Source organism: Palaemon carinicauda, chromosome 15 (genome assembly GCF_036898095.1).
Source record: "Palaemon carinicauda isolate YSFRI2023 chromosome 15, ASM3689809v2, whole genome shotgun sequence".
NCBI classification, from domain to species: Eukaryota; Metazoa; Arthropoda; class Malacostraca; order Decapoda; family Palaemonidae; genus Palaemon; species Palaemon carinicauda.
Genome location: NC_090739.1, coordinates 99,563,494 through 99,574,429, shown reverse-complemented (window position 1 = coordinate 99,574,429; position 10,936 = coordinate 99,563,494). Strand labels below are relative to the sequence as shown.

The 10,936-nt window shown below is 34.8% G+C and overlaps 1 protein-coding gene across 1 annotated transcript in view; it reads right to left on the bottom strand.

Moving 5' to 3' along the window:
* The window catches only part of LOC137654112 (putative ammonium transporter 3), a 78,310-nt gene that overhangs the window by 20,749 nt on the left and 46,625 nt on the right, over nt 1-10,936 (bottom strand). Inside the window, exon 4 of the mRNA XM_068387751.1 lies at nt 2,988-3,145. Within this exon, the coding sequence (XP_068243852.1) occupies nt 2,988-3,145 (158 nt within the window). The remainder of the gene's footprint in view (nt 1-2,987; nt 3,146-10,936) is intronic.

Sequence of the window (10,936 nt, the reverse complement as noted above, 5' to 3'; positions counted from 1 at the left end):
CATATCAAAAAATCCCCGGGAATACAAAAATGAGATCATAAAGAAAACCGGCATTGCTTTTGTGTAATATCCGAAAGCTAATAAAAAGGACTCCAGAAAATTATGATTAATGGCGTAAATAATTTGGCTCTTTTTCTTTTGAAGGGCGGGAAGTTCCTTTAGGTTACATTAACCATATATCAGTGGTTGCATTTTCATTTCATTACCTTTTGGTCACTTCCTTTTCTTCACACTCTTTTCGTTCTGAGATTATCTGTAGAAAGAAAATCTCTTACAATAAGGTTTGCTTCGATCTGATGGGGTTTCTTGGTTGTAATAAATAGTGATTATGTGAGAGAGAGAGAGAGAGAGAGAGAGAGAGAGAGAGAGAGAGAGAGAGAGAGAGAGAGAATGAAGTATTAAAAATTAACATGATACATTTCTGTCTGACATTCAAACCACCTTTGTTAGTTTCAATGCACTTTTCTACAAGACCTCTATAACTGCTTTTCATCAGGATCATTGAAATTGAAAATTGTAACATTCTCAGTCAAGATTTTCAGCCATACATTTACATTACACGTTCAGCTCAAGCCAATGCATAACAAAAAAGTAATTTCTTAATTTGTTAGAATACAAACCCTCGTTTAAAGGAATTAAAGGCAATTCATGAATGGCAAAAGCAAGGGACAGGGTCATTGCCCGAGACACTGACTACATATACATATGAGCAGCGCATAAGACTCCTCTCCACTCAAGCTAGAACCAAGGAGGGCCAGGCAATGGCTGCTGATAGCTCAGCAGATAGACCTATAGCCTTTCCCTCCTTAGCTCACAAGGATGGGGAGGTTTCAGCGACCAGAGGAACTAACAAGTTTCAGCAGAAGTCGAACCCCAGTCTGGCGATCACCAGGCAAGGACGTTACCAGCAGGCAACCAGAACCCTAGTTTAACCAGATACAGTAATTCGGAGAGGTCGTGAAACAACCCCCAATCGGATTAGTGCATCAGTATCAGCACCCTCCTATCCCACTGATTATTTATTCCTAAGTAAGATGTGAAGAGTTGAATTTTTGTGTGCATGTAAGCTTCCAGTAGTAGCTTGTATGGAAACTCAAAGCTAGCAGACATCTTACCGAGACTCCAGGTATGACTAACTTTGCATCCAACCACAGATGTTAGTAGAAAAATCAGGAATCACAGAACTAATCATCTAGTTAAAACATCAATAAGAAGGTACTCCTACAAACATATCTATATTTTATTAGTCTATAATATCCGTATGAATCTCTTCTGTGTAATTTTATCCAATAAGTGAAATACATCCATACATAGGCAAGATTCTGGAATCTGTTTCCACATTTCATTTCACTGACTCTATGGAGGCAATGAGTAATACAGGATTATTGTGGGGATATTAATTGGTGCCACTTCTAATCTATATCTAGTGTGAATAAATGACTTTGAATACAGCAAAAAGTACTTCTACCCACACTGCTTTTTACATACCAAAATAATTGGACAGTAGACTACAATGAAGGACTGCTAAATTCATTTGCCCCTTCTCACGTCCATTACAAGATTCAGTTGTCTTTTTAAAGTTACTGGTCAGAACTGGCACTCCTATTAACAATGAGTCTGTTTCCCAGAATTTTATAGAAGCTACGATTTTTGTTTTCTTTTTTTTTCTTTTTGTTTATTTTAGTGATGCTCTCATCTTCATTAGCAATAAAATAGCTGCAACTCAGGACAGATATTGTTTATGAGATCAGCATTGTTCCTCGTTGATGTCGCTCACTATCACTCAGTTCGCTGTAATGTTGCAACATTTAATAGCATATTCAACTAGGGTACATGATAGCTGTGTCTTTTTCTTTATATACATTACCATGAAATTTGGCAGGAACAGAGAGACTGTTTCACATCAATCCCTGAAATTTTCATTTGCATAAGTGAATTATTCTTGATATCGAAAAAAATGGCTATTGTGACTTTTCTATGGCAAGTATCAATACGATAATTGGTATTAACGTAGTTCACATAACGCTCATCAAATTCTGTGAAAATCATTTGGATATATGTAAAACTCTAAGAGTAGTTTGCTGCTCCTCAATGATTATTTAGCTAAAAATCGTCACTTACGAACAAAAGTGACTGACAGGTATGAACATGAAAATTGGCAGAAACAAAGCTTATATATATATGTATATATATATATATATATATATATATATATATATATATATATATATATATATATATATATATATATATATATATATGTGTGTGTGTATATATATATATATATATATATATATATATATATATATATATATATATATATATATATATATATATATATATATATATATATATATACAGGATATAATCCCTTAAGATTTCATTTGAATAAATTTATTTGTATTGGAGTTATTGGCCCCGCCGCCAAAAATAGCAGTCCCCCCCCCCCTCCTAACCCGGTGATAATAATAAAAGGGAATGACTGGACCACGTGCTGGGTGAGATCGTTGTGAAAATTTTGGTATTTCATATCAGCTCGCTCACTTCGTTCGCGACAAAAATACTTTGTGAGTTACCAAGGGTGAGCAGTTAAAAATGAAGGTTGACTGAAATAACAAAACCAAGAGTACAAACTTTCCAATAAATTTCTTCGACAAGCACGTAGAACAAGCATTTAAACTATATCAATTCTAAGCTACAACATAGGCACAGTATTTCAGCTTTGGTGGAAATATAACTGATAATTATCATTAAAAAGGAAATATTATGTAGCTGCATTACAATACATATATCGCAAGTTAAATAAGAGAAACTAATTAATGCTAGTTAGAATAATTGGTTAGTTCAAGGCAATTCTAAAAATTGTATCTTCTAAAAGCATAGGAAAATATACATCCAGATCTCATGAAAAAATTGTCCTGTTATTACTAGGAATCTATAATTACCACAAATATGGAAATGATAATCGTAAAAGGGATGAAGCTTACCTGAGGATCCACCACATAAATGCACTCCGCACGACCCAGCTATATCAATGGCCCCCATCTTAGCGAGAAAGCCATGGTTTCCCCAAAGCCAGCCTGCTGGGATGCAGTAAATAACTGTGTTGATGGCTGAGAAAAGCACATAGGCCACAAAGTTGAACCTTTCACGAGGAGAAATGAAGGAAGAATTGATCAGAATAGACAATGAATACATTTATTGCCAGTTTATATAAAGATGTTCAGTAGGCAATTCTAATGAGAATATGATAGAAATTAAGACAAGTATATCAACAAAATTATTCTAATCTAATTTTGGTCTGAGATGTGATTTACACATCAGTGCATTATGTTGAATCATCATCGTAAATGTTTATCATTATTTTCCATTCATTCCATTCTTCTATTCTCTAGATAATTATAATAATAATCCGTATACATGATCATCAACCTTGCAGATATAAATTAAAGACAAATCCAAAGTTGAATTCATAAACGAAAAAAGTATAAATCTTGTCGTCCTCTTACTCCCTGACCTTGACACACCTGAGAGTGAAATTGTTCGAAATAATTTTCGGTGAGGCCAAAATCCACAGAAAAGAAATGCAGACAGACATTTGCGAGAGATTGGCGGGTAATTTATGCGTTGTGGAAAAACGACGCCCTTTTTAAAAAGATTTGTTAATCGTTTAGAGAAAAAGAAAACCTTCTTCTCTTGTTACTCTTCTTATGCATGTGAGCATTTTATAAAAAGGAATATATATATATATATATATATATATATATATATATATATATATATATATGATATATATGATATATATATAAGTATATATATATATATATATATATATATATATATATATATATATATATATATATGTGTGTGTGTGTGTGTGTGTGTGTATGCGTTTCTAAGCCGCAGCAGGGCCCGAGCTAACGGAATGGTTTTATTCATGTTTGGGATTTAGCCAGTTTACATCACCAAGCTGAATGATGGTCAGGATGATGAGATATTTTTGTCTGATAGTTCATAGCAAACCAACCTAGTGTGGGTGGCCGGACTAGCAGATCTTTGCTCACCATGGCAATACAGAAACCTTTCACCACATTAGGGTATCACCACTCAGAAAGGAAATTATATATATATATATATATATATATATATATATATATATATATATATATATATATATAGATAGATAGATAAATAGATATATATATATATATATATATATATATATATATATATATATATATATATATATATATATATATATATAAATATATATATATATATATATATATATATATATATATATATATATATATATATATATACATACCGTACATATATATATATATATATATATATATATATATATATATATATATATATATATATATATAGTATAAAAATGTACATACATACATACATACATACATACATATACATACATATTCTTGCGAAGCTGGTCTAGTGTAGAGTAAATACAGTAGTTTATTAATGATATTATTTATACTTTATTTGTGCATTGAAAAGAGGTTAGCCAGCTCTAAAGATGAGTTCTCCTCGTGTGACGTAGATATATTATTTAAATTATGTAAGACTTTTGTCGTTAATTTCATTGCATACTTTATTCAAGTCAGCTTTTTTATATTTACATTATTTTTTTTTAAGAATTAACATTCTATTTCACATATTTTTGTTACGAAGTCTTGCGTAGTTTATTTGAGTGTTATGTGATCATACGCGATAGGAACAAGGGCTTAGGTAATGTTCTTTTATATTTTATGATGTATTGCACCATATTTGCGATGGAATACGGAGTTTACCATACGCTTTGGAAAATTTGTAAAAAACCTAGTGATTGGATGTTATTTTTTTTTATTTCGGGGACAAAGGGTGGAGGAGCTAGCTAACTGTGAGAGCTGTCTAGCCTGGCGTGAGTACATGTTAGAAAGAGCGATACTTGGTAACTCTGATGCTCTTGCCCGGGCCCCCATGCTTCCCAGATCTCTTGGAAGTTTCTGGAAGCAGCTAGGTTTCATATATAAAGGTGATCCCCCAGTTTAGATAGCCTGGCGTGAGTACATGTTAGAAAGAGCGATACTTGGTAACTCTGATGCTTTTTCCCGGGCCCCCATGCTTCCCAGATCTCTTGGAAGTTTCTGGAAACTGCTAGGTTTCATATATAAAGGTGATCCCCCAGTTTAGATAGACAGATAGACATTTCCAGCATGAAGTTCGCCATCTCCTATCTCTCTCACTCACACATGCAGCTCAGAGTATTGTTTAAATGTGTTCAGTACCTATAGTGTGTCCTCTCCAAAGTGATTTTGTGCCCCCACATATATCGTGTGTAGTGAGTACTTATAAACATTCTCTAAAAAGGTTAGGTATTTGTGTGGAGGACTAATTTTTGTTTTATTTTCATCTATTTTTCATGGTTTGCCAAATCCAGAGAGAGAGAGAAAGAGAGAGAGTGTGTCAGTGAGTGAGAGGTAGTTAGTGTATTGATTAATTGTTGTGAGAAACACTGTTGGTATAATTGAGTTTTTAGCTAGGTTAGGACAGTGGTGAATGTCTTGGGAGATTGCTTTTTTTATTTGACTGCAGCAAGAGTCATTCTGTGTGATTTGAGTGCTGGATTTACTTTTACATTATTTTATTTTACCAGCATGGGAGTGATTATTTATTTCTAAAGTAAGTACAATTTTATTTATCTTTGCTAGGAGGGATTCTGAATAATAGAAAATTTCTTATTTATATATGATTATAGTGCGATAGTTTAGTTAGCTAGGAGTGTTCGTAAGTGTTTTAATTTTTTTATTTTGCAGGCCGTAATTCCTCCTTTGGAGAACTTATTTTTTTAATGTTGTTCTATAGTTGCTGACCTGGCCTGTAATAGATTGTATTTAGACTGCTCTTTTGGATTGCTCAACAATTGATGACCTGTCCTATGTATTAAGATTACGTATGATGATGATGATGATAATAATGATCTTGGCACCCATGAGCCGAAGAGTTAAGGCTGTTGTGGCAAATTAAGACAGTCTTCTGTTTCTCATATAGTGGTGTTGTGCCAATAAAGACAGTTGGCTGGGTGAATTATTACTCAAGTGTTTTTTTTTTGTGACTGTTATCTTGTAAAAGTGTTAGTGAACACATGAAATATATATATATATATATATATATATATATATATATATATATATATATATATATATATATATATATAAATATTTGTGTTTTGAAATCATAGTTGTGGTGAATTTAAGTTTAAGTATTGTTAGTATTTAGTTATAAGCTTTGCCATTGATTTTGAGGGGTTTATTTGATTGTGGATGGGGTTTTGTGTTAAGTATTTTAGTTTTAAGGAATAGAGCATTAAGGTTATGGATTGTTTTTATTTCCCTTCTGTCTAAGAGCCCAGTTGATAACGTAAAGGGGAAATTTTGTCAGTTTGAGTGATTCAAGGGTGTGGGAGTTGTTCTTGCAACATCCCGCCACATTTGTGTTATGATCTGGTTATCTATTTTTCATTAAGTGTCAAACTTGAATATTGTATTCAGTTTTAATTTCAAGTGAAACAAGTGATTGTTAATTCCAAGGATCACAGAAGAGGCTCCAGATGAGTTCTTCGATCATTTTAAAAGGGTCGCAGCGATGATAAAAGGCCAGATGATAAATGGTCTGTGTTATTGCAGAGTGCACTCTTTAGGAAAGGTCGCTGTGCTTACTTATCCTTATCTCAGGACCAGAGGATGGAGTATCAAGGAGTGAAGAGGAGCATGCTGCAAGTGTATCAGATGACCCCTGTATATTATAATGAAAGGTTCTGAAGTTTGAGAAAGGACGAAAAAGTGACTTCCCTGGATTATGCTTATAAGGTACACAATGTTTTAAGAGATCGATAGAGACTGCTAAAATAAAGTATATGGCTGATTTTGAAGAATTTATGATACTAGAGCAGTATATATAAATAATTTCTGAACACATTTAAAAGTACTTGAGAGAGAGAGAGAGAGAGAGAGAGAGAAAGAGAGAGAGAGAGAGAGAGAGAGAGAGAGAGAGAGAGAGAGAGAGAGAGAGGTGAAGAAACTCAATAAGGCCGCTTCGCTGAATGAAGATGATAATATTTTTAGTCGTAAACCCTCCTCGGGCATGAAGTTTCAACCATCATTCCGACCAAGTGTCAAGTATTCCCCGAACCATGGAAACCAGTTCAGTAATAACTACATGAACAAGCTCAACAGTTACAGTGGAAGTAGCACTTGTACTGTCCCTAAGCAGAATGCGATAGTACCAGTGTAACAAACATTGAATCGTCCTTCTTCAAGTATCGTGAAAGTCGTGTAGAAGGTTGATATTGTCTGTTTTAAGTGTGGCAAGAGGCCATATCAGTAAAAATTGTTGGTCAAACCATCCGAAAGCAGTCACCCAAGTGATTAAGGATAATTCGACGTCACAGAATGCGAACATGAAGAAGCAATCGGGAAAAGGACAGAGAAGAAAATAAACCAGAGCCAATGTTTACATGACGAACAGGACGAATCCAAACAGCATAGATGCCTTTCAACCATATATTTATGAAGGTATGTTAGCAGCAATAGATGGTAGTGACCAAACCCCGGTAGGGATATTACGCAACACAGGTTGTAACCATAGTGTCGTGGTACAAGGAGTACACCCGTTGGAGGAACCATCTCTCACAGGAGATTCGGTTATTTTGAAGGGAAGAGGACGTGAGGAGGTCAGCCTTATTTGTCATTTAAAACTGTAATGCGAGTTGGTCAGGTAATTTTGACTTTGCAGTAAAGGATTCATTGACTGTTGAAGGAGTAGACGTCCTGGTGGGTAACGAGGTTGTTGGAGCGCCATTCGTGCCTTGTCCCATCGTAACGGAGAAACCTTTGAAGTATAGTCCTACGACTGAACTCAAGAGGGACTACCCGTATCTGTTTCCTAGTTGTGTTATGACTAGGAGTATGAAGAAGAAAGTGGTTGCTGAAAAAGAAGAAAAAGAAATCGAAGGAGCAATGAACTTGGAGGATTTGTTTTCTAAAGAAGAGGATTCCTTGATGGTATGCAAGAGGAGAACTCCCAAGTAGGCCCGAGCGAAGAGGAACGACAGACGAGTGGACAAGAGGACAAAGTAGGAATGGATTTAGGAGAAATAGAAAATTCAACGTTAGAAGTTGGACAAATGATTAGGGAAAGGCTGATAGGATTGCAATGGAAGGATGCAACGTTAACAGTGTTATTGTACCGTGTGGTGGACAAGACGGAGGCACAGCAGTCTCCGACCTTTTATTATCTTAAGGATTGGTTGCTTATGAGGAAGCATAGGCCCGCCAATATCCCTAGATATGCCGAATGGGGGATATATTGGCAGATATTAATTCCCGCACCGTTGAAAAGACAGGTTATTTAAGGTATGTAATGCTTATCAAGAAAGCATGGGATGTAACCCAAACAAAACGGTATTTAGACGAGAAGTATGAGGACCAATTAAAATGTTAGTAGACAGATGGAAGGACCGAGAGGAAACAGCAGAATATGTCAAGAATTTGAGGAAAAGGATCGGCAAGATAAGGAAATTTTCCCTAGAAAGCATGAAGATGACGAGTCAAGGACGAACGAAGAAAACGTTTGGTATAAAGAGTACGAACAGACAGGTTAAAGGACCCTTCAGCAAAGAACTAAAGAAAAGGTTTGCGGGAAAAGGGAATGATCAAAAGGAAAATGTCAAGGATTTGAGGAGAGGATAGGCGAGTTAAGGATATCTTCCCCAGAAGACGTGAAAACGAGTCAAGGAATGACGAAGAAAATGTTTGGTATGCGGAGTTCGAACAGACAGTTTACGGTAGGATGGCAGGCGTTGGTCTACGTATTGGAAAGGAGATTCCCTCTCACCATCGAGTTCCCAGAACCATTCTAGATTTTGGAAGAGGGCAGTGGCCAGTTCTACGTTATTAAGATACAAGGAAAAAAGAAAAAATCTAAAGAAAACCATATTAACTTCAGATCCAATACTCCAAGCACCGGATTTCAACGAGAAATTCCTTATCCAAGTGGATGCATTGGAAAACGGGATTGGAGCTGTCTTATTGCAAGAAGATAAGGAAGGTATTCTTCACCCTGTTTATTTTATGACGTCAAAGCTGAAGAAGAAGCAACGAGTCAACTTGACAGTTAAAACGGAAATGCTGGCGCTGATCACAGAGCTAAACAAGTTTTTAATATATGTGAATTGACCACAAAATGAAGAGATTACAGTGTCTTTGGATCAAAATCCTTTAACTTTTGTTTATAAGATGAAAAATAATAATCAAAGGTTAACTAGGTGGTCATTATGTTTGCAACCGTATTGTATTAATGTAAAGCATATATCAGGTAAATATAACGTGGTTACAGATTATTTATCTTGGGCTGAATCGATGGGTTAAGGCCCAGAATAAATAATCTTTTTGGGGGGGCTATCTTACGAAGCTGGTCGGGCTATCTTACGAAGCTGGTCTAGTGTAGCATAAATACAGTAGTTTATTAAAGATTTTATTCATATTTCATTCGTGAATAGAAGAGAGGTTAGCCAGCTCTTAAGATGAGTTCTCCTCCTGTAGATGTAAGTATATTATGTAAATTACGTAAAACTTTCATTGTTAATTTCATTGTATACTTTATTCAAGTCAGTATGTGTAAATTTGCATTATTCTTAAGAATTAACTTTTTATATCAAGTATTTTTGTTACGAAGTCTTGCGTAACCTGTTTGAGAGTGTTATGTGATTATACACGATAGGAACAAGGGCTCAGGTAATGATATTTTGTATTTTATGATGTATTGCATCATATTTGCGATGGAATACGGAGTTTATCATGTGCTATGGAAAATTTGCGAAAAACCTAGTGATAGGATATTTTCTTTTTTTCATTTTGGGGACAAAGGGTGGGTGGAGCTAGCTGACAAACAGAGCCGTCTGGCGTGGCATGAGTACACGTTTGAGAGAGTAATACTTGGTAACTCTGACGCTTTTCCCCGGGCTCCCACGGTTCGCATATATCTGGGAAGTTTCTGGAAGTAGCTAGGTTTCATATATAAAGGCAACCCCAGGGTTAGATAGACAGATAGACATTTCCAGCATGAATTTCGCCCTCTCTCCTCTCTTTCACTCATGCACGCAGCTCAGAGTATTGTTTTAAAAGTGTTCAGTACCTATATTGTGTCCTCTACGAAGTGATTTTTTGCCCCCACATAAATCGTGTGTAGTGAATACTTACTAGAATTCTCTTAAAGTTTTTGTAAATTGCCCTGTAGGAAGGTTAGGTATATGTATTGAAATCTGGTTATCTATTTTTCACTAAGTTTCAAACTTAAATATTGTACATAGTTTTAATTTCAAGTGAAACAAGTGATTGTATAATTTTCATAAGTGTTATGTCTAGGGATTATTCCGATTTAACATTAAAAGTCAAGTTGTTATATAATTTTCAGATCGTAACATTTTTGTCTTAATCTAAGTTTTGTTCAGTCTTAATATTTTGAGTGACTTATTTCGTTATTATGTAAATTATTTAAATTCTTTATGAAGTGTTGTGATTTATATAGAGTATATTTATTTTTGTAAAGAGCGTATTATTCCAATCACCATTGTTTAGAATAGTTACGCTCCTCTCCTGTTAATGAACCATTGTAAGTTTATTCGTAATAATAATTACTGTCTGGGAGTTATTTAACTGACTCAGAATTCGTGTATATATTATATTATATGTTTGATTTATATATACCTGTTCATATTTGCATAAATCTGTGATACTCAAAAAATACCTGAGCTTTGAGAAATTATGTAATTCCCTGACAGAAAAAACACTGAATATCCAAGGTCTCCTAAGTACACTTAAAACAAAACTGAGTTATTAATCACTTGAACTATTCAAAATAACCTCTTACT